The sequence below is a fragment of the Adelges cooleyi genome, unplaced genomic scaffold (assembly GCF_023614345.1).
Source record: "Adelges cooleyi isolate 19-005CV unplaced genomic scaffold, UGA_ACOO_1.1 ACOO_flye_CR_arks_rails_tigmint_CR_PRNA_574, whole genome shotgun sequence".
Lineage (NCBI taxonomy): Eukaryota > Metazoa > Arthropoda > Insecta > Hemiptera > Adelgidae > Adelges > Adelges cooleyi.
The window spans coordinates 12,258,521-12,282,804 of NW_026096268.1; the positions used below are offsets into that span (position 1 = coordinate 12,258,521).

The window sequence follows — 24,284 nt, forward strand, 5'->3', positions numbered from 1 at the left end:
CTTTTAGACGAGCAAAAATTATAAGAGGACAATGTTTCATTTTAACGAGAAACACAAACGCTTTGAAGTAATTTCAGTATTACCCAGTTTTTGCTCTAACGAATTATTTTAGGTCAACACAAAGTACATCAAAGAGTAATCGAAAATCTTCTTATAATAATTATTCCTAGTAATAGTACCTCTGTACACTACCGACCTACTATCATATAGTAAGACGATGCCTTGGTTATTTTTAATGAGTTTACCGTTTTCAGACGTCTCCAAACCAAAAGTTTTCAGTAATAATATTGTAAGATGATATTTTCTCACCCCTCCCCCCCTCCTATTAATAAACAAAGGTTACCAAAACGTATTTTAATCGTAAGTCGCCGTTAAGTACACTTTAGATTTTGTGTTGTTTAGTCAACGTCATTAAGATTAATTTTTAGTAAATATTGGAAACTTGTCAGTATTTTAATAAAATATGTAAACAATGTTTGAAGGACACTAAACTTCTGGCAAAAAAATTAAACTGAAAAAACCTCTTCAGTTTTTATGTTTTTTTTTTCCATTTAAAAAAATATGTCCCAATTTATTTATGACATATTTTATCATTATGAAACTACAAGTTGAACTCCTCCTTTATAGTGTTTTTTTAAAAAATATTTTTACCGTCTACAGATTCACATATTTGCATCGAGGCTTTGATTTTATCACTGTCAAACATAATAATTTTTACAGACCTTTGATCGCTGATCCCGCCCTCGGGCTGTTCTTCAGCACCTATATTCATTTTATACTCAACTGAAAAAAAGGTTCTATCATTGCATAACAATGTCGTTAACTTTTTTTTATGCTTTCAATATTATCTTTACAACTACAAATCTATACGATCAGCACAACGTACATGTAGTCGGTATAAAGGAGTTTAATAACATAACTTTTTATCTGGCCAAAATTTATAAGGGGAAAACATCTAAAAAAATGTTTAAAATTAAAACTGTTTACAATCGTCTAGGTGTTTTAAAACTTCATACCATTTGTTTTTTTCATAATATTGGTCCGGCCACTATCTCAAACAAGTCTGGTTAATAAGCATTTATTTGGTCGTTTTAAATTGATTTAATTCGCTATCGTTATTACATGCACAGCCATTAATTTATGCTTTTAAATGAAAGACTACCTGGGAATTTTCACGGTTTGCAACACCTGTCGCCTTTTCTCCAAATGCAAATTACAAACAGTATGCTTTTTGTTAGAGGTTTATGATCCTTGATAAAATTTATTATACTATCTCAATGTTGTCAACTAAAGGCATTACAATAGAATAGGTATAGTAGAAGATTCGGTTAATGCGCTAGGTACCTGAATGTTACTCCATCCATAATATAATTTATAGTTTCCTTAAATTATCCACAACTGAATATTATGTACATTGACCGCAATTAAAGTTTATGCCAAACAAATTTGCAATAAAATGGTTTTTTTTTTTTGGACAGGAAATGTACTTGAAATATTCTATTTTGACAGGCAAACTTTTTTATGTCGTTTTTAATAAACTGTTTAGGAATTGTATAAGATACAAGAGATGTATGGATAGTTTTCAAGTACTACACGGAACGATCAGTGCTACAAAATATAATTTAAAAAAATGTATAGTAAGTAATATTATAATTGTACACTATAAAAATTATTAATCTAATAATACTAAGGTATTACAAAAACAGATCACTCAAAATTTGGCAATTGTTAAAAATAAATATACATATGCATAAATAAATATAATTAAATAATATAGGGTTTCATGATATACAATTACTAAGTACATTGTTTTAATCATCATTATAATATGATACTTCGACGACATCGCCTCCCACGTTAAGTAAACATTGCCCCTAGAAACATTACAGTTTTATAACATAAATACAAACACCCAGTTTACTGTGCAGAACTTACTTGGTTTTTATGTGGATTATTGAGAAGTATACATTCGTTCATGAAGTAGGCAACCATTGCGTTACCTCCTAATGCTGTTACATGTGCACGTACAATGGCCATTACTTCAGCGACAAAACAGTGAACAAATCCACTTAAACCACCGCTCTAATAAGTAAATTAGTTATCTAGTAAATCAGTTACTTCAAAATAGATAATATTGACTTATAAACATGTTTCATACTTCTCTTATACACGTGCTCTCGCGTATAAAAAAGAAATTCAAATTGCCCAGATAACGTTCAATTTTGGCACCAGGAATATAAGTCATCGGCGTGATGTCCACCCCGTATCTGTCTTTTGGAGCTGCCTAACAATTTTAAACAATAATAATATTTTATGCCCAACAAAAAAACTTGACCTTAAATATTAATGCATACATGTGTAGATAGCCTGCTTTGTCGTGGGGCTCTTTCAAATTTTCTAACTTTTTTTTCTCCCAGACTTATTGGAAGCTCTTCTTCTAATTTAAAAATTAGTTCTTCTGCAAAATGTTAAGGAGACGTTTAAAATGTATTATCTGTACAACTATTAATTTATTTTCATACCAGCTTTTTGATCAAAATCTTTAATAGGTAATTGTCTTCTTCGCAAAATTTGTTTGGCAGTAGTTTTATCCGATTCACCCAGGCCTAGCGCCATACCTAAAAAAAAAAATGTATAAATATTTTTTAGTAGATATTTATTCAAAACTTTAATCATTTGTTACTAAGTACTAACCGACTATTGATATTTGTAACTCATCCAATTCTGGTATATCTATCTTAAACGACAGTTTACCCAGACCGCACGGTGTCATTCTTCTCAATTTGAAAAACAACCCCTAGAAATAATTAACTACACATTAGATTTTTACATTACAGAATCTTCAGTATTTCATGGCCCAACTAATATTTTTAATAATAAAAATAAAAAGTATTTTACAAAGGTCATTTTTTATAATTTAAGATATCATCAAAAAATTTGGTGGACCATGAAATTCTGAAGACCCTGTTTGTTAATAAATGGTGACTAACTTGAAGCATTCGTTGAAGTTGTTTGTCGAAATTTCCATTAGTATAATGTGCTTTAGACCGCCAAACTTGAGTAAACATCTGAAGATTACATACTGGTTCCATAGGAAACACTTCTGAACCAGTACCAGGAAGTACATCTGTGTTAGATAGTAGAAAAGAGCTAGGAGGAGTGGGTTCTAACAGTTGGGTTACTACGTCTACGTCTTCTGCATCATCCATCTAAAATTAAAGAAAATTTTAATATAATAAAATAAACTTAAAAGCTTCGATGCACAGCTCAGAAGGTATTGTTTTTACGAAGATTTTTTTTTTTTTATATTTGTGTCTATACCCACAATATTTTTTTTATTGCTAGATTGGTGTCTTCATCTAACGAGTCTATTGATTAGAAATCGTAACCAAAAGGGAACTTCATGAGGCCAAAAATAAAAAAAATTTACCCTTTCCCCTTCGAAATCAAGTAATTTAAAATTATAGCACTATAACTTTTTGAAAAAAAGTCTAAGTTTTTTCTTACTTATGTTGGGTATTTTTTAGATAAACAACCGAGACAATATCAATAACCCTTTCCCCTAAATGTGAAAAACTCTTTTTGCACTTCAATTGTTTAGTCCTTCAGACCTATAGCTTCATTCAGGTTAAGACATCCCCTGTTCCTAATATACTCCATCCCCACTAAGGCACTGTGCCGACTTTTTTTTTTACTGTGAGTGTAAAACATTGCTGCTATGTACCTATAATTATCTACAAAACTAAACTTGAGTAAACAATAATACATAGTTAAATATTTTGTAATGGAATTTTAAAAATACCTCCAAAATACAAGTGTCTCTGTTTCCATAACCCAAGTTTAAATCGGGTAAAGTTTTACCAAAAGTATTCGATGAAGTTTTTTCATGCTCTTCTTCCTTGAAACAAAACAAGAAAAAGATAGATTAAAAAAACCTGTAATCTGGATAATCTATATGAGTTCTAACTTTCTGATTGAGGTGATAGTGACTTCTATTATTAATGACAGCATCGTTCAGTAATTTTTGGGTTCGTAACACTTGTTGTTGGTCGGGGTGAGCCCAAGATTTTCCAGCTTTTACTAGTGGCAAAGGAGGCTCGGGTAAACATGCAACATACATTGCAGTACCGGTAGCGTGTAAAGAAACAACTCGTTCTCCAAGACAAACTTGTACCTATATAACACATTGATAAAGTTTAATATATGATGATATACATAAATCATGTAAAAGCTAGGAAATCCTAGCTTCAGATAAATGTTAACATTATATTGATAATATTAATAAGTACAGTTCATAATTTAATTAAGAAAACACTGCATTTACTTTTAACCCAAATATTGCATTCATTCCTTTGACTCGTAATTTATTTAATAGCTGGCTGTGGAGTTCATACTCTAAGAATGGTAAGCCATCCGATATTTCTTTAGCATTCATTTCTCCTTTAAGATCCCGTTTTGTTCGACAAACAAAAGTTTGCAGTAAAGTACCCGTGCCAATAATAGAAAGCCTTTCCATAGGTTCCAACGACGACAATAGTATATGAGGAACTTTGTGACGTCTGCATTGAAAAAAAAAACCAGTACAGTCGATGAGTTAAAGAGTGTTATGTCAATTTTTATAACTAACATACTTGCAACAAGAACAATACTTCATGTTCATGGAAAATGGTACATTTAGCTCGTTATATGGTATATGGCAAACTGAACACGTTGTATCTAACTTCTCGTGACTTCCACTTACCGAGTGTTTATGTAGTCTGTTAGAACAAGACTAAAAAAATAAAAGTACAATTTGAAAAATTGTCATTGACACAAAAAAACCTCCCATGTGCTAAATTTACGATTTAGAAGATTTGGTGCTTTGGGATTCAGAAAAAAATAAGCTATTATATATTAAATCCTCTATGTTCTATCTTCATGGTAGAATAAATTTAAAAAAAACTAAACCTCTAATGTATTACCTACGCTATAAATTGTTTCACCTTCTGTGATGAAAAATGTGGTCAAAACAACATTGTGGAAAAACATTGACAAATGCATAAATATTTTAATACTTAATAATTACATAATTATTATACATTTTACTCAAATTTTTTTCCCGATTTAAAATTTTGTTTTGGTTGATCAGACTGAAAAATCAAGTTTTAGCACATGGAAGGTTTTTGTGTCAACGACAAAGTAACATTAATATGATTTGCTTTTAAATATATTTTATCTAAAAGAAAAATATATGAGCATTTTTAGATACTTACGTGTGTATTTGTGGCTTTGGGTTCCGGGATTTCGGCAAGAGGTGCACTAGGATATATACCAGCAAAATATCCACTGGGATTCACCGATGGAATAAGATTTACTACTGCGGCTGTCCCCATAGCGCTCAGCACACATACATCATCACTATATTAACAAAATAAGGTGATGAAGAATTTATAGTAAAGTATTCGATACCAAATATTATAATATTATTTTAGTAGTATTTATCATGATGTCGTTTATTCTAAAAACATGTCTTAAAAAGAACACCTCCCTCTTAAGATCACTTTTAGACAACTAATCATTAGACTTAAAGTCTCTAAAATAAAGTAAATCATAATACCACAGAACAATTATATCAGTGACATGTTCACACACGTACAAGCAAGGTTCTACGCAGTGCAACCAAAAATCACTCGCACTATTATTTATTTACTATTTATAACACACTATAATAATAATAATAATAATAAGTCATTTAACATGTTCTTTTTTTTACCATATGGCTGTATGTTCTGTATATCCTAAAACGACATTACAAGACAGTGCTCTAGCGTGAGATCTCATTTCAAGTCTTAACTCACTCCACCACGAATCTCTACTTTCTGGCTCTTCCATGTTTGACATACGTTCGAGTAATTTTACTGACTTCGCATTCACCATTCCGCCTGTAAATATTGACTTGGTCGAATTAAATTTGTTTGGGAATATAACTAAAAACAATCATTGCTATAAAGTACCTACCTATGTGTACAATAAAACCAGGAGGATATTTGGTCATCGTAAGAAATGGGTATTCCATTGCATCCAGAGTATCTTTGCTTAAGATCGATCGATGAAACATAGCATGTCCGTGGACACGATGTGAACTGGACGTTGAGCCACAGCTTCCGGTTAGACTCGTACCTACACAAATTAAATCGACAAACTATTGAAATAATAATTATATTACATACTAATATTCATATATTATGCACAAGATGTATAAAACAACTAATAATTAATCAAGCACACACATTAAAAATAAAAGGTTATACGGTACAACCAAATATAGTATATTAAAACTATACTTATGTATCAGTCATATTATTACAAGTCTTCAAAAGCTAAAGCGAAACTTTGAACTGCAATCAAATACTAATTAAAATATTTCTTTTTTTTTTTTAACAAGAAAAAAGCTCGATTCTCTTATTTTAAATAAAGATGAACAATATAACAATAGTGTAGTTATATAATAGAAAGATAGGTTTTGGTTATGAATTAATTATGCCATGCATATATGCTTTTTTATACTTGGCCAACGCAAATTGTAATACTTAGTAAATCACATATATTTTACTTGGATTTAATCTGTTTTTACAGTGATCAAAATAATGTTATGCACATTCTTTCATAAAACATGCTGATATTTTTAAACATAGTACAATATTATGTTTTAAACTAAAATTCAAACATTTTGCCAGCTACATAGGTAGTACAATATAAAGTTAATGACATTTTTAACAAATAAAAACTAAGTATAGTTAAACTTTAATTAAGTTATAATTAAATTGTAATAAAGTATACACAATTAAATTTTGACAGTTAAGAACAATAGTTATTTGAACTATAATTTAAGTGATTTTTTTATTTCAATCACTATTTTCATTTTTAGCTAAATATAAATCTATTCAATTGGAATTCAAAATATATTTAAATCATTTTGAATTTAAATTCGTTCAAATAACAATTAATAATTTTTTGAATATTAATTTAAATAATGCTCATATTTGAATGCAAATACAACACTTAGATTTTCTTAGAAATAATATTAAGTTTTTGTAATATTAAATAAATAATAGTTTTATTAGCTTCATCAAAATTATAAAATCAAAAATGTTTAATTTAAAAGAAACATTTTTTTTATATTTTACATACTATAATTCCTAATATTGAATTCCAAAAAAATAATTGTGTGTTTTTTTGTATCTAATATAATTAAAACTATATTTAATTTAACTTTTTGAATAGGTCAACCATTAACATTTATAAATGTAGGAGATCTATTTATATATCAAGTTTTTTTGATCCTGTAAAACTGTAAGATTAATAGAACTGGTAACTATACACTATTAGTTGTAACTAAAACTATTTGTATAAAATTATAAACTAAAATTGATAATTAATATTGAACACACCGTTATAAGGTTCACACATTTAAAACTAATACTTTTGACAAAAAACTTACTAAAACAACTAACCACCAACATACATAGACAAACCACGCCATGCGCTTTTTTAGCAGTGTTTTTTTGACCTGAACATAAACACAATTTGTTGGGCCGAATAATTAGCTAAACAACTTCCCAATAAAGTATACAACGTGGTCAATCTATGCATGTTAAATCCTGTGTGTGTTATTATTACCTTTTTGAACGCTACTGATTTCAGAGTCCGACGACCTTCGATGCATCTGAAGGTGTGCGACTTTGACAGGCGACTCAGCCATTTCTCCATTCCTGTCATCACAGTTAGAAGCATGCGGAGAACACTCTGATGCAGTTATAATATCAGAAAAAGCGCTACACACATTTTCTTCGGGTTCTATTAAGCTGGGTTCATTGTTAATGGTACATTCTACATCGTTATTAGAAACCACTGTTGGAGGTGGTGTGCTGTGTAAAACTGTACTCTGTGAATTACTAAAACTACTAGAGTTATAAGGTGACACGCTCCTGGACATATCTGTTAAAGGACTAAGAAAACTTGATTTAGTGTGACTTAGATACACAATTTTTGAAAGTGGTGGTGTTTCAGGCCTGTCTTTGGTGACGATTCTTGAAAGCGGAGGTGTATGGGATAAAGACTCAGAATTGGTGCTCACTAAATCCAGTGAATCATGATCCTCAGAGCCTGACGAGTCTGAATAATAAGTTGGATTATCAGAAATGCCGGGAGACAAATCTCTTACATTGAGATCGGAGGAGTCAAACCCAATAGCCACTTCAGACTCTGCTGTTGAATCAGAATTAGAATTTAACGAACTTGATGATGGCAATACAATATCAGGCAACTTGTTTCCATCTTTTTGAAAACCTTGTGCATCACGGTGAAATAAATATTCTAAAGATAATTTTGAGGCTTGCGTTTCAACACTAGGTTGTCTAACGAGTTGTCTTTTGAAAGTTTGAGCATGAGTTTCATCAGACTCTGATGGCATTTCAAATGAGGAATTTATTTCTAGGGTTGCTTGAGCCAAAAATCCTAAAGCTGAATTACAAGTATTATAGTGCCTATCGTGATCGGATGATGAACTTGCCGATTCGACAGAAGCCGAATACTTATGTTTTTTTTTAAGCTTATGTTGTGTGTTTTGAAAAGCTTTTAAGAAACGATTTTGGCGTTTTACTTTTGATTTGCGCCTATCTTCTTGGTCAAACAGGCTTTTCATACTCGATAATTCAGCAAAATCGACTGTATTTGATTTTAAAATGTTAGGAGACACTTTACGAATTGGACAGGAGTTTATACTGTTGTTTATTAGTGTGCTAGTACAGTTATTATTATCAATCGATGATAAATAATTAGGAAAATCCAAACTTCACACAATTATTAAATTTAAAAACCAAAAAAAAAAAAAAAATTATTAACATAAATGTTCAAAAATATTTTTAATAATTTAAAGTCATAGACTTGTGCATATTGCATTAACCTATAAGTCTCATCATCTCAACAAAGTGAAATGTACCTACATACTACCTATTATTAAATAATATGCTACTTAATAATAATAAGTATAATAATAATAATAATATAACATAAAATTAGTATAATTATGTAAATTTAATTTAACTTTTTTTTAATAATCAAGTATGTACCATATACATGTTCTTAATTACACATTGTAAAATGGTTTGTCTTCACTTACATATGAAATTCATATGTAAGTCGACTCCAAACCTGGGCATTATTTAAATTTTTTATTTAAATTAAAACTCAAACAGTTGTTAAAAATAAAAATGTGCTTCAATAACTCAATATTTTCAAAAAACTCTTAGTAATTAAAAAAATGTCCAGGTTGGAATTTGACTTTACAAAGACAATACCATTTATTTATTAAAGTTTCTGTATTGTTCTATTAACATAATCTAGGATTTTTTTTTATGGGAGCAACTTTTTTTTTTAGTTGAAAATTATAAATCTAACTTAGTTGTTCAAGATTACCAAAGTGTATTTTATTTTATGTTTTTGTATTCCATCAAAATGAACACTATGATGGTTAATGTGTATAAAAAATTCAAAAAACCTCAGCAATAAATACTCGTCAGTTGTTATAAAGAAGCAATTATAACAAGCTCCGACTTGGAACATAATGATGAAAATAATTATAAAAAAGTACATATTTTATACTTATTACAAAAATCACTTTTCTGGAATACTAATTTATTAGTTTTAGCTAAAAATCAAAAGTATAATTTTAATGTTATAAATTTTACTTTATAGTATAAAGTTAACTATGGAATTGCATTATTTTATGAAGTAGTTTAATTTCTTTTGTGTGGTACAGTAATTAATAAATAACGTCCCCTGATAATACAGTAATAGTTTAAACTGATTACTCACTCGTCGATTGTTGAAGGCACATTTAAATTAACCGATGGTAAAGTTAAATGGCGAACTAATGTAACAGCTGTTCCAATACCGCGAACTACAATTCCAGATTCGCCTTCCAAATCAAAATATTGGTTATAACTAAAAAAAAAAATCATTGTATGAATTATGTATTAAAATTGAACTAATTAGACATATCAAATTAAATATAAAATTGGCTAACCCAATAACTGCATTGGCTCCTAATTCAAGGACTTTTAAACCAATCCGCCGTTGCACTTCATTTGAAAGTTTCAAAAATATAGTCTGGCGTGCTTCATTAGTTGCTCTGGGTGTACGAAGTTTATCTAGCCACTGATATTCTGGATCATCTTCGACGACTAATTCTTCAACAAAACCGTGTACCCATTCTGTGTGCGCAGTAATGCCAGCTCCAGCTATAACATTATAAATAGGTAAATGTAAAAATTTGATAATTTAGATTTAATTAATTAATTTTTTTTAATATATAAATATTACAATAAAAAAATTGAATTCCACACGAGGATTGGCGAAATCTATTAAAATCAGAGAAGAGCTCAACTTTGATAATGATATGGACTTCCCCTCGAATACCATGCATGGTATCAAAAACAGGAAACCATCCAGACACTACAGAGCCTCCTAAAAATGCACAAAATTAATTTTACAAAAAAGAGGAAATTAATTAGTTTTAATTAATTCACAATAATGATTAATAACTAAACCATAACTAACAATGACTAATAAATGAAAACTGAATATAACCTGTAGTTTGACTTTGATTTGATATCAGAGTTTCGGCTAATGTTTGCTGTCCCGATAACTGAACAACGGTTGGTTGTGGTAAAAGTAATGGATTTAAATTAAAGTAAACCTTTCCAATAGCGTCATTGGCAGAATATGTATCGTGATCCATGATTCTAATTTGTAGTGGTTCATCCTGAAGCTCTGTATCATCCAACTACAAAATTGAAATTGAAATAAATTGTTACAGTATTATTTTGTATTTTATATTACTACATGGATGCTTACTTCAAATTTATACCACTCAGAGTTCCACTGAGGATTTAATGACTTTCTGCAAACATCAGTTTTGTATGTAGTACTTCCTAGTTTTACTTCAACATAAGCATCAGTAGTGTCACTGGATCGATCCATGACAGGCAAATTTCGGCCAGCCAAAACACGAACTTTCACTTTACCAGGCATCTTATTCTTATTCTATTACCCTTAGTTTCAGAAATTACTCCATTTTTTTCCTATGAAAAATAAATATTCATAATACAATGTATTTAAATGGGAAAATCGCCCGATTCACTGCCCCACTCTTTATGAACTAGCAATTTTCTTACAGCAATAATTTATGTAAAAATAGCATATATTTCAATTTAGATTTCCATGCACTTTGGTCTGTTCAAAGTTGTAGGAATAGAAACATACAGGTAATATTTTTACTAAAAATTATTGTCTATTTTAAGTATATTGTGTATATTTAACCAACTTTGAACAGACCAAAGTGCATAAATAAATATTTAACTTTAGACCAAAACATGTTATTTTGTTCAAAATACTTAGGTTAAATAATAAATAAATGTGTATGGCGTATTGACCGGGAGTGGCTATGGCTAACTTTATGCCAATTCGGTCGGCAGAGGCATGGCATTTCAGCCATGCATTCTGGGTTGATAGTATGGGTCGCCGCTAGAAATCCCTAAGCTAAAGTAATATAAGGTATGATAATATTATAAAAAATCATATATAACTTAGATATTAATTGTTGTTATTCAAACCCACACAATTTTTCTTAACATTTATCCGTTTCCATAATTCATACATTGATAATGTAATTATAATACAAAATACCCAAATTGTTGTGAATCGTTTTAGGTACAAACATAAATTATTGATATATGTACCTAGTGTAAAAATTGTACTAAAGAAAATTGAGATAGGTATGCACATATTACTTATAGGGTAAGGAAATAATGTAATAATAAATCATTAAGTCAAGGTTATTTATCACATACTTGAACGATTGAGGTTCACCTAAGTGTCAATCGGTAACGATGATTAATGAATGATCATTAGCATGAACAACAAATTGTGTTCATTTTTAAATATACCATATGGTATATATAATATTGTAAAAGCACAGAATAATAATAATAATAAAACGTAAAACTGCTAACCGGTCACAACTTTCTACACTTCTTGTAAACATTAAAAATAAAGAAACACGATAAGAGATAACACATGATTTCTCCCTCGGGTAGATAATAAAATATCCCAAAGAAATGAGATCGGTCACCGGCATAGATAATAAATGATTATTAGATATTATAAATATTGTCATGGTCTTATTCATAACTATAAATAAGTATTTATTATATACATTATATGGTCTCCGGCCAGTTATTTTTTCTATATCTACTTCTTTTTAGATTTACTGAAAAACCCTTGATACTTATTTTTTACTTATCCATTTTTTATCCAGGATGCCCGTTTTATCTTCAACTGTTCGCTGAAATTTTCTCTGCTATCGACACGTTTCATTAAACTTCCTTTTATGTATTCAATCCTAATTCTGTCTAATCTAGTCACTACTCGCTCCACAAATGCATCCCACATTCTCATCATTCTCACTTCAGCTACTTCCTATCTTTTTTTTGTGCTCAACGCCAAACGCTAACTTTAATACATCATTGCTGGTCCAACTACCGGTTTATATAATATCAAATTAATAAATACATTACAATTCTCAGGCTATATATTATGTTTAAATAAAATGTCTATTTTGGGGATCTTGCTATCTTTTATTATATATAATTTCACACTTTTGACATTCAAAATCGAAAAAAAATAAGATTTTTTAAAAATTTAGAAAAATTATCTCATCTTTTACTTAGCAGTTAGCGCCACTTACATATTTTATTTTTTTAACACATCAATAGTAATAGGTATATAGGTAAGTCATTTTTTCCAAGTCTTTTGTTTTAGACTTACTTATTGTCTAGCTTTTTTTACGATTCGGTTCATGCAAAAAGGGTCCTTATTCAGACATTTCCTAGTCTATTAAGGCTTGTTGATTTTCCGATTAATGCGAGAAAGGGAATACATGAATTTAATAATTACTTACTTTTCCATTGTTGTATCTGAGTTGGGGGCAGTTTTTCCCATACTATTATGCCAAAGTATATTATAAATCTTTATTATTCCATGTCTTTACAATTTGTACTCCATGGTAAACCTTACAATAATTTAAAGTTGGTTTCATTTTAGAAAAATATATCCGTATTCCGTTATGAACATCATTCTGGTAACTCACGATTAAATGTATATTATTATTTCATAATATTATTAATTTATTCTACTGTTCAAACTCCAGTCTACACACATAAAAGTACCCGGTACCTTCATAGTCGTTCATAATATTAATATATCATTACATTTTTTTTTCAACGTTAAACGAAGGTCACGATTCTCGATAAACCCAACCATTAAATTCATAAATACATAATATCATTATTCATTCATCAGTCGAATATAGATTGAAAAAGTGCAACATTTACGTGTTGTACAGCTTTAAAATTGAGAATTATTCGGGTTTTCTTCAGTTAAATTAAATTTTCTACTTAAAATGGTGAAAGCAGTGTGTGTTTTGAATGGCGAACAAGTCAAGGGAACAATTTTCTTCTCTCAAGATGTAAGTGAGCGTATAATATGTTGCAATTATTTCATTATTAGAATTTCCATAGCTTTATAATTTGTTCTAAGCACTACCAAATATTTTTATGCAATTTGTTTTATTTTTAGGACGAAAAGTCCCCAGTTGTATTAACCGGTGAAGTAACTGGGTTGTCTAAGGGACTTCATGGATTTCATATTCATGAATTTGGCGATAACACTAATGGTAATTTTTTTTAAATTTAATTATTACAAGTAATGACTACAGTTTGTATATGATTAAGTTTGTGTATGATGATTGAAAATATACACTTCTAAGACTTTTTGATGATCTATTAAATTTGTAGTGTCATAACACGTTCAAATTTTTAGTAAATATATAGTATTCTGATACTTAAAATTGTGTAGTGAAATTATTTTATAAATATAAGCTACACTAGCTGCTAAGAACGTTACAAAAGTAAGTAGGAGAGTTTTAGTTTCATTTATTTAATGAAAATCCTGTTAATTGTACATGTATAATATTGTCATTTTCGCAAAAAAACCTCCCATGTGCTAAAACCACATTCACGTTCAGGAGACATTAAAACATGTAGAACGATTTATAGTAGGTAATACGTAGGTTACGTAGGGATACAGAAATCTCAAAGTCGTAAAATTGGCACATACAAGGTTTTTTTCGCAGCAACGAAAACATGTTATTGGTTGCTAATATTAAAAATATATTGATTTTTCTAGGATGTATGAGTTCTGGCCCCCATTTTAACCCTTTTGGAAAAACTCATGGTGCCCCCACCGACGAAGTGAGACATGCTGGTGATCTTGGTAATGTGGAAGCTGATGATTCATCAATAGCCAAAGTTAATATTAGTGATTCAGCAATTTCTCTTACTGGACCACTCAATATTATTGGCCGTACTTTGGTGGTATGTTTTATTCAAATTTTGAACAAATTAATATAATTAACAAAATACTCAATTGATGTATCATATTTATGCGAGTCTTATAATAAATTGATACATCAAACTTAAATGTAACAAATCAATCACTGTTTTTTTTAGTGAGTTTAAACTCAAGTGTTTTACTTGAGTTTAAATATATATTAAATCAATACATCACTCTTAAATATTGTCAAATATCTATTTTTTCCATGTTTTTTTAAAATATTATTGTTGATATCAGACGAGGGCCACAGGTCACATGGATGTTAATCTAGATGATACCGTGTTGCGTAAATACATATTATGTTGAATGATATATATATATTGATAAATTTAACGTTTCATCAAAACAACAGAGCGATTGACAATACTCAAGCTTAAAAATAATTTAATTGAATGAGAATCATTCGTTTTTTTTAATTTAGATTCAAAATTATAAATTAGTTATTTTATAATTTATAACTATGCTAATGTCCTTGCTGCAATGTAAATGTAAAATAATTTACATAATTTATACAATTACATATAATTATTTCCTGTGAGCATTGTCATTAATGTAATATTGAATATTTTTGTAGGTACATGCTGATGAAGATGATTTAGGCAAAGGTGGTCATGAATTAAGTGCAGCTACTGGAAATGCTGGTGCCAGACTTGCTTGTGGTGTCATTGGAATTACAAAATAAATGTTATTTACCAAGTTTGTCTTAAAACTAATAGCCTTCACTGTAAAATTGAATTATATAATGTTAGTTATTTTATTCATTTTTAATGGGATATTATAATCATTTGTTAAAGGTGTAGGATTCTATTGTTTTATTAGTTCATTATACAATAAACACATTTAAAAACATGGTACTGTTATTATTAGTTACTATTTACTGTAATAGACAATGGCATAATACATTTTTAAATATATATTATTTTATTTATTTGTTTTATATTTTTTTATAGCTTATATGCTAAGCTAAGAAGGTAATAATTTAATTAATAGTAAATATTTTAATAATTTGAAATATAATTTTTTTACCCCTCCCTCTCATTTATCATGTTTTACTTGAGTTAGGTAAGTCAAAATAAATATGTTAAAAATGCTTTTTTAATTTTTAATCAAGGTAATTAAGAATAATTTTTATGGTAATGGTATTCTTTCAATTGCACGTGGAAACTTAAAACTAAAAAACCACTAAATTAAAATTGACAAACCAAAAATTGACTTGATTATAAATATATATTAATTTGTGTACAAAGATATTCTTAAAATGATAAAATACTATTCCAACGAAATGAAATAAATACATAATATTATGTATTAAATACTCATGTAGTGATCTTAACATTTTTATTAAATTAATAAAAAAGCCTCAATATTTCTAACTGCTACTGCCAATATCAACTTAGTTGGCCGGATCACGTGTTATTATTATTTAAGGACAATATAGATAAAAAAACTGTCATAACATTTTGAATTTTCTGTTATTACATACATTATGAACTTCCTTCATTTTTTTTTTTTGTAAAAACTACTTTATTTAAATTATTTCATTGGACATTTTTATTTTTTAAAAATTTAAATCCTGTTGTAACTGTTACTACTTAAATCAATTTATAATTTCTATAATTAAATTCAACAAACAACAAGTGAACAATTTTACTGATAATATTATAATCTATATATTATAATAATCAACATTAGTTTTATAACTTATTATTTTGTTCACAATACTAAGAAGTAATAACAATTGAATATCAAAATAAAATAAAGCAAAACAAATATCTGTATAAGGATTGTATTAGTTTAAATTCAGGTAATAATACATACATGAGGTATAATTATTAATTACTAAGTATTCGATTAACATAGATTTAATTAGGTAAATAGATACTTTGTATAAGATTATTTGACACAATTACATTAATATTAAATCATGATATTTTATTTTGTTCGTGTATAAACGTCATACTAAAAATTAAAAAATGCTTATAGAATTAGACAACTACTTTTTTCTCTAAAAGGATTCGCTTTTTGTGATGAAAAACCAACCATTAGACAATCTTCCATCTCTCGTTCTCTGATATACTTGATAATATCCTGTATGGCCTGCGATACGGGTAATCGTTTAACTGCTGCTTCGCGACGTAATTGTTCGGTGATCTGCCTCTGCTGTTGCAGATTCGATATCATCATGTCCATGACTGCTGTGTCGGATAGGCCTATTTTTGTTAGAAATGGTAATATTTATGGCGAAAAATAAGTCCCAATTAAAGGACTTGAAACAACTGATGTGTTTAATTGTTAGTCAATGAAAGTGATCAGCGAAAAAAATTTAAAATGTTTAAAATAATTAGCAATGTATTTTTATTTTACGAACTTTTATATTGTTTTTAATTATAATAATAATAATAAATATTCAAAATCAGAAGCGAATTATATCAATACTTACACAGCACCACAATGTCACTATCATAAGTTAATAAAATTATGTATATAGTGATCACTATAATTCAATTGGGTTGGGCATTAGGATTTGAGAATTTATGTAACATGAAAAAATGTATACAAATTAATAGATCGCCATGATAAAAAAAAAGGCAAGTTCGCAGCTTGTGTTATCAATTTTTCCAATATGGCTGCCAGTTTAATCCTGTAAGAATGCATAGCCCTCCGAGATCATTGGGTGGTGTTACAAGTAAACATACCTTAATTTTGTTTTTTAAGTCCCAACCAAGGTCTAAAGAAAGGGCAAAGAGATTAGACTTATTACGCTTATATTATCCCACGATGTGGAGAAGATATCCGGTGATTATACCGAATGGCGGATAATACGTCTTATATAAATATATTGCCATTAGCTATTTGTAGTAGGGAGCGGTCTATAGGCTATATTATAATTTTTAGGTTCTAAATAACTAGAGAAATTAACGAACCATAGCCGTTATCCAGCACAATAAAATATGTATCTAGATAAACCTCCATAAACATTTGTCCCAATCAACTCATCGGGCTATTTGATTTTGGAAGTCTATTTACTGAAATTCTATATTTTCTTCCATGCATTTTTACAACGTATATTTACAGCTTGTAAGCCACTAGTTATCATATCCGGCCAATGGCGGATGGAGTTCTTTTGTTGCATAGCCCTTTTACTACTAGACAGAGCATCCGGGCGGGTAGTACGAGCAGTGAGCACAGCTATTGTCGTAGATGCATACACATATACGTATATAACACCCAACTGGGAACTCAAATGCGCATGAGCAGTAGACCTGATGATGCCACAGGTTCTGCTATCAGCGCAGTCACGTCGGCTCGCGGGAACTACATGCATGCTCCGTCCAGTATTATAAGGTCTGTGTTTTGTTGACGTTTTTCTTATGACTATTAAAAAGCCGATAATACTATTTATCTAATCAACTTTTGAAAATAAGTTGCCCTAATTGTGTACTTTTGCTCTATATTCAATGTGTGTTCGTAGTGAGTAAGTACCTACGTGGTCACTATTTTTTTTTATTTAAAAATTTCTATTGAATTGTTGCGCTTAAACAGTTAAGGATAACTGTATTAATGTGTTTGGTAACACCATCTGGATTTTAGGTGTTTTTTTTTATTGGTTTTAAATGATTTTGGGAGGTATTTACGCTAAAATATTTGTGAAAAAATTTATCATTGTTAATATTTTAAATTGAAAAGAAGACATGTTCACTACAACTTAACATAATTTTATCTTTTAACTGACAAGGATACTATGAAAACTTTGCCATAATTTAATATCTGAAACACATAGTATAAGTACAGTTGACAAAGATTCATTATTAATAACTAACAACATTTTTCATAGGCCATACTGTACATTTAAATATCCAATACATTGATTTATTTGAAATTCAAAAGGTTTTACTGACACATTTATGACTCGTTAGTACAAATTAGTGTAAAAAAATTAACTAGTAGATTGTGTATAGTCTCAATAGCTAAATACTTGTAAAATTACTTTTACAACTATTGTTTTGTATTAGACATTTATTACTGATTTAATTATTATGTATAATGATTTTAATTTAAGTTTTGTTTATTTATTTTAAAACTTTTAGTTTAAATGTTTGTTTATTTTTTATTATTAGGTTTATGAAAAATTAAAAACTGTCGTTATCAATATTTCGGTTCCTATAATGCAAACTATCAAAATGAGGGGTATGTTATTATTTATTTCATTATTATAGCTTATTTTATCAGTATTATTTGTATAAACTAATAGATAATTTTAATATTGTAATATTTAAATTTAAAATCTGTAATGATATTGTATCAAAACACTCATATTGTTAAATTGAATATGAAGTATGATTCGAATCAATGGTTTGTTTCAATTTGAATTTAGGTTTATAATTTCCCTTTTGCTATAGAGGTATATAATAAGTGCTATGAGGTGTTTTATTTGGCAACAATATTTATTTTATATGAACTATATTGAACTACAATAATAAATAAAGATGTGTTTAACTATTTTTTTAGGGCGCCCTCCAAAAGCTAAGTTAACATGTACCATGTGCAATGAATCAAAGCATCCATTAAATTATGTTTTACCTACACAAAATGGAAAAAAAGAATTTTGTTCGGTTAATTGCCTTGCTGAATTTCGTAAAGAATATGTTAAGGTAATAATTATGCATTTCAATTTCACTGCGATTAAAAATGTTGTTACTAGTTGTTCAGTCTTTCATAACCAAAAATTACTTAGATTAAATGCTTTCAAGTTACAGTTGTGTGATGTTAAATAAAATAGTTTTTTTTTAATTTATAATGATGAAGAGATAACTGTAATTGGTTTCAGTTTATATTTAATGTAAATAAATTCAATTATTCTAATTGAAGTCATGTTTATATATAACAAATTATTATAATATTGAAGTTAATGTTAACAATAGAGCTAAGAATTACCAGTAATAAAAATTAATAACTTAATATGCAAATGTATATATATTTATATATAGAATGGCTGTGCAAATTGTGATAACATCATCAAAGGTACACCAGTGAAACTAGAGATCCGAGACTCTGCTTCAAAAAACTTTTGCTCTGCTGCATGTTTAAATAAACACCAAAGAAAAGAACAAACCAAGAAATGTAAATACAAATCTATTATAAACAACAAATATATTTACTTGTTTTATTACCTAACTCAAATTCCGTATAAAAACTAAATATTTAATATTTCATAACACTGAATTCATTTTATAATATATAGTGGCTCGAAAAAAATTAATTTTTATTACGGCCACTTCTGCATAAAGTATAATTTAGAAAAAATTAACCAACTACCTACAAGAATGTGTAGCTTATGTAAAAAGGATTAAACAATTTATACCTAGTTTTTAGTGGTATGAATATAATTAAGTATAGTTGTAAACCATATTAAAATCCGTATTAGAAAACATTTTTTCTACTTCCTGAAATAAAATTATTAAGAATTAATTATTAATATATAATAAATTATATTATAATTTATATAATTATAATATAACAAAATGAATACATTTCTAAATAAGAAGCTACATATACTATACTAAAATAATATTCTAGAAAGAAAATTAGGTACTTTTATTAATTTAATGGTCTGTTTAATGTATATATAGCTGTTTTTGGAGATGTTCAAGTGGAACACCCGTTTTCTATTAATGGTAATCACGCATTCGACTGGAATAGTTATCTTAAAGAAACAAACAGTACTGCTGCTCCTCATTATTGTTTTAAACAGGTTAGTTATATGTTATTAGTATTATATGATACGCCCAAATTTTAATTTTAATTGTAATTGTAAATAAAAAATTTAAAAAATGATTTTTCTTTTTTTTAAATTTCACATTCAGCATGAAGAAGTGCCAGAAAATGAATTTAAACCAGGAATGAAATTAGAAGCTGTAGACCCACGAAACATAACATCAATGTGCATTGCTACAGTAATTGGGATTATCGGCCCTAGAATACGCCTTCGTTTGGATGGAGGAGATAACAAAAATGATTTCTGGAGATTAGTCGATTCATCAGAACTGAAACCGGTTGGATATACAGAAAAAGATGTACAGAAAGGTGGCATGCTACAACCACCTCTTGGTAAATAAAAACATTTTTTAAGAATTATTTGTTGTCAATATTATTAAATAAAGTCATAGTAAGGTTAGAGGGGCCTTGACATGAGACATTAGAATATGTAAAGAAGTAATATTGATAAAATATTTCAATTATGTGAGTGAGCTGTAAGACCTATTTCACATCTATGTGTACACGCAAATTGTCGGTCCCAAGTAGTCATACACGGCATTTAGAAAAACATGTGTTTGACATTACTATAGAAGTAATAGTAAACAATGGGTTTTTATGTAGGTAAATATTCTCATCAGCATGAACAAGTCAATATTATCAGGTGTGCCATAAAATACAAATGACTGTTTATTTATATACGAAAAGATAATTTTAATTTCAACAGAATATGACAACACATTTTTCTTTTTTAATTTGTAAAAATTAATTGTTTTAAAAGTCCTTCTATTTGAAATATTTAATATTTATGTTTGAAGTATTGAAAATAAATTTTACACTAATTAAGTAAGAACATAAAAAATATACATCGATAAATCCCTTGAACAAATCTTAAAAAATTGTTATCGTGATCTGCAAAAATGGTTAAAAAAATTAAACTGTGGTGTGTACTATTTAAGAAAACTGTTTCGTATTTTATTATTATATTCACATTATTTTATGTGGTTATTTGAAGCGTTTTGTCTAAAAAATTACATTAGATATTTTAAAAAAACTATTAATAATGTTTTATATAATCATTTATTGATATATTAACTATCTGTTTTATACATTAGGTTTTCGTATGAATGGTTCACTGTTTCCTATGTTCTTGGTGAAAACTTTAAATGGAGCAACTTATTCACCTGAAACTGCTTTTAAACCGGAACCGGTGTCACCGATTCACAATTTGTTTAAAGTTGGCCAAAAAATTGAAGCAGTTGACAAAAAAAATCCACACCTTATTTGTGTTGCAACTATTGGTACATTATATAATATTTTGAATAAAATATTTTAACAATTGATGTATATTTTCTTTATTGTTACTTCAAAATAAGGTGATGTTAATAAAAACAACATATTTGTCATGTTTGATGGTTGGCGAGGTGCATTCGACTATTGGTGTTCCTACGACTCTAGAGACATATTTCCAGTTGGATGGTGTGCTAAAAGTGGCCATCCTCTTCAACCGCCAGGTCATAAAGGTAACTGATACTAAAATAGTTTTACTGAAAGTAGGGGGAATGGAGTAGCCTACCCCCAGATTGGTGACTAATCGGCAACTTTAGTGACAAAGCCATGCTTCCAACTATTACAATGTGTTCACAATCCACTGATCATAAGCCAACTAAAAGTTGAAAAGTCTAAAATAACAAAAAGGTTAAGATAGGTTAATGACCTAAATTTTTAAAGTGTAGAAAGAAAGAAAAATTGCACGGATACTAACTAAATGCTTTTATTAAAATTTTTTTTAAATTAAACGAGTTGATACATCAGCTGTTGCAGGATCTCGTTATTCAGGAGGTCGTCTAAATGGGACTCAGAATTCTACTACAGTAAAGCAATCGTTAAATGATTCAGTTAACTTGACTCCAGATAGTGCAAGTGATCTTGAAACTGGTATTCAGGAATCTTGTTCAGGTAAGAAAATAATATTTTATTTTATCAAGCTATATATTCAATAATTACTTTTAATTTCAGTATTTATAAATCATGAATGTAAATGTGGTCCTTTCATGGACTCCTCGAAATTGTTTGAACTCCCTAAACAATTGGGTCCTGGTTTAGTACAGAAAGTTTTAAAAGATACAATACAACATTTGGTAAATACTGCTCATGATATACAATCGGTGACTACATTAATGAAAAAGCAGGGAGATAGCACATGTACCATAACAGGTAAGAAATTGTCAAATTTTTCAAAAAAAAGGTTTTGAATGTATTTTGATACGTTTAAATAAATTTATAAAAACATAATTATTTTTCCTGAAAAGTTTTTGCTTTTGACTTAATAATCTTTGACTAAGCATCAAAGAAATGTATCATTACATTAGTACAAGAATAATTTATGTAGCTAATTTGTTTAAATTCTTCTTAATGTTTAATATTTTAAAAATACAGCAACATATGAAGGAAAATCTAGAGTTTTTAAACTGCCGAAAATTGAAAAAGCAGATGAATTTTGGGAGTACATCAAAAGTTTGTTGGAGGATTTGTCATGTTGTAAAAACTTACTAAGTCCAGCATTAAATGTATGTGCAGAGTGTAAAGTCGAAAAAAGTAAGTCAATACATATAAACTAAATAAATGGTTTGCTGCTCATTTTTATTGAACTTAATTTGTAAATGTATTTTAGGTGTAAATTCTGTAGTTGAAAATGGCGATACTAAAAGTGTTAAAAGACACGGTTCGCCCGAGAGCTCGACGCCAGACATTATGGGTTTAGTGACGAAAATCCCTCGTACCAATGAACCTGAAATGGAAGCGGCGTCGTCGACAACTCCAGCAGAAGATCTATCAAGGTTGCCCACAGATCCAGCAGAATGGTCTGTCGAAGATGTTATTCAACATATTAATTGTATAGATATTCAACTAAACACATTCGCGGACTTATTTAGGAAACATGTAAGTTTTAGTACTAATATAAATATAAAACATTCAAAAATATTTATATTATACAATTATACATGAATTATTAGGAAATCGACGGGAAAGCTTTACTGCTATTAAATTCAGATACAATGATGAAATATATGGGGCTAAGACTAGGGCCTGCTTTGAAGTTACAGAATGTAATTAATAGACTAAAACCACGGCGAAGATAAAAGTAAGTAATGTGTCGTCGGTACATTCTTTTGTTGTATTCTTATTTTATTTTAGTTTTTTTTATTTCTAGGATAGTCTTTGGAGATTTTTTTACATTGTTAACGTAGTAACCAATTTTAAATAACTGGTTACATCTTTTGTTTTACACTTAATGTATAGACATTAATACTAATTTTATTTATTGGTGCTTAGGTTAATTTTTATATTTGTCAAATTACTGTTATGACAAATATTATATTTTGTAGCGTGAGAAATATTTATAATGGTATAAAATAATAACCACTTATTTACTTTTATGGGATTTACATTAAATAGTCATCATTATTTTTATTTTTATTTTTATTATTGTATTCTTTATTTAAAATATTTTATATATATATTGCTTTTGGTTTTCTTGTAAAAATTATTTCTTTATGGACATTATTTTATTTTTCCAGTTTGAATCCATTCTATTATATTGTATTAATATTATATTATTGAAATTGTTTTTCAAACAAAAATTTGTTTACAGTTTAGAACCAAATAAGCTTGCTACCTTTTTTTTTTAAATTCTTAGTGTTATACGTTATTAGGTACAATAATTGCTGTATCTTATATTACTAATATTGATAATGATAAACTTAATGATTGAATTTAAATTATTTCCAAAGCAACATTTTAAAGATTAGTTTAGTTAGTTCCTTTGAGACCGAGTATTTTAAAAGAACTAAAGTTTAAATGATTGAATGTTTACTAAAAAAAAATGTTATTGAAACTTAATTATTATTGAAAACTTTGGTAATAATTTAATATCACATCAACTTATAAATTATTTAAATTAAAATTATTTCAATAATATGACATGTTATTCATTTTTTTATTTTTTTCTATAATAAGGTCTTGGAATAGTATGT

The 24,284-nt window shown here is 28.5% G+C and overlaps 4 protein-coding genes across 13 annotated transcripts; 2 read left to right on the forward strand and 2 right to left on the reverse strand.

Annotated features, from left to right (window-relative positions):
* Positions 1-1,601: 1,601 nt before the first annotated feature.
* Positions 1,602-13,112, reverse strand: LOC126843724 (C2 domain-containing protein 5). 5 transcript variants are annotated; one of them, XM_050581427.1, is made up of 21 exons: positions 13,001-13,112; positions 10,897-11,123; positions 10,630-10,825; positions 10,363-10,506; positions 10,067-10,280; positions 9,856-9,984; positions 7,660-8,831; positions 5,998-6,159; positions 5,753-5,921; positions 5,253-5,397; positions 4,632-4,771; positions 4,325-4,559; positions 3,968-4,174; positions 3,803-3,898; positions 2,991-3,209; positions 2,695-2,797; positions 2,523-2,618; positions 2,355-2,458; positions 2,159-2,284; positions 1,936-2,082; positions 1,602-1,874 (listed from the first exon to the last, which is right to left on the reverse strand). In XM_050581427.1, the coding sequence occupies exons 2-21, from the start codon at positions 11,071-11,073 to the stop codon at positions 1,812-1,814; spliced, it is 4,044 nt and encodes a 1,347-aa protein (XP_050437384.1). In that variant the 5' UTR covers positions 11,074-11,123; positions 13,001-13,112; the 3' UTR covers positions 1,602-1,811. The 5 variants fall into 5 exon arrangements, with proteins under 5 accessions (XP_050437384.1, XP_050437385.1, XP_050437383.1 ...); XM_050581428.1 differs by lacking the exon at positions 13,001-13,112 and adding an exon at positions 12,868-12,977; XM_050581426.1 differs by lacking the exon at positions 13,001-13,112 and adding an exon at positions 11,892-12,096.
* Positions 13,113-13,198: 86 nt separating this feature from the next.
* On the forward strand, positions 13,199-15,421 carry LOC126843725 (superoxide dismutase [Cu-Zn]). Its single transcript, XM_050581431.1, has 4 exons — positions 13,199-13,567; positions 13,678-13,774; positions 14,287-14,474; positions 15,068-15,421. Exons 1-4 carry the CDS (start codon positions 13,502-13,504, stop codon positions 15,173-15,175), a joined length of 459 nt encoding a protein of 152 aa, XP_050437388.1. The 5' UTR covers positions 13,199-13,501; the 3' UTR covers positions 15,176-15,421.
* An 840-nt stretch (positions 15,422-16,261) lies between these two features.
* On the reverse strand, positions 16,262-17,018 carry LOC126843046 (guanine nucleotide-binding protein subunit gamma-1-like). Its single transcript, XM_050580345.1, has one exon. The coding sequence runs from the start codon at positions 16,681-16,683 to the stop codon at positions 16,471-16,473; it is 213 nt and encodes a 70-aa protein (XP_050436302.1). The 5' UTR covers positions 16,684-17,018; the 3' UTR covers positions 16,262-16,470.
* Positions 17,019-17,834: 816 nt separating this feature from the next.
* On the forward strand, positions 17,835-23,730 carry LOC126843840 (polycomb protein Scm-like). Of its 6 annotated transcripts, none has more exons than XM_050581664.1 (14): positions 17,835-17,968; positions 18,612-18,681; positions 19,003-19,145; positions 19,482-19,614; positions 20,124-20,245; positions 20,358-20,601; positions 21,363-21,548; positions 21,624-21,770; positions 22,072-22,206; positions 22,267-22,464; positions 22,687-22,845; positions 22,922-23,190; positions 23,265-23,392; positions 23,462-23,730. In XM_050581664.1, exons 2-13 carry the CDS (start codon positions 18,660-18,662, stop codon positions 23,388-23,390), a joined length of 1,884 nt encoding a protein of 627 aa, XP_050437621.1. In that variant the 5' UTR covers positions 17,835-17,968; positions 18,612-18,659; the 3' UTR covers positions 23,391-23,392; positions 23,462-23,730. The 6 variants fall into 6 exon arrangements, with proteins under 6 accessions (XP_050437621.1, XP_050437617.1, XP_050437616.1 ...); XM_050581660.1 differs by having other exon boundaries at positions 22,063-22,206; positions 23,446-23,729; XM_050581659.1 differs by having other exon boundaries at positions 17,836-17,968; positions 22,063-22,206; positions 23,462-23,728.
* Positions 23,731-24,284: the final 554 nt, after the last annotated feature.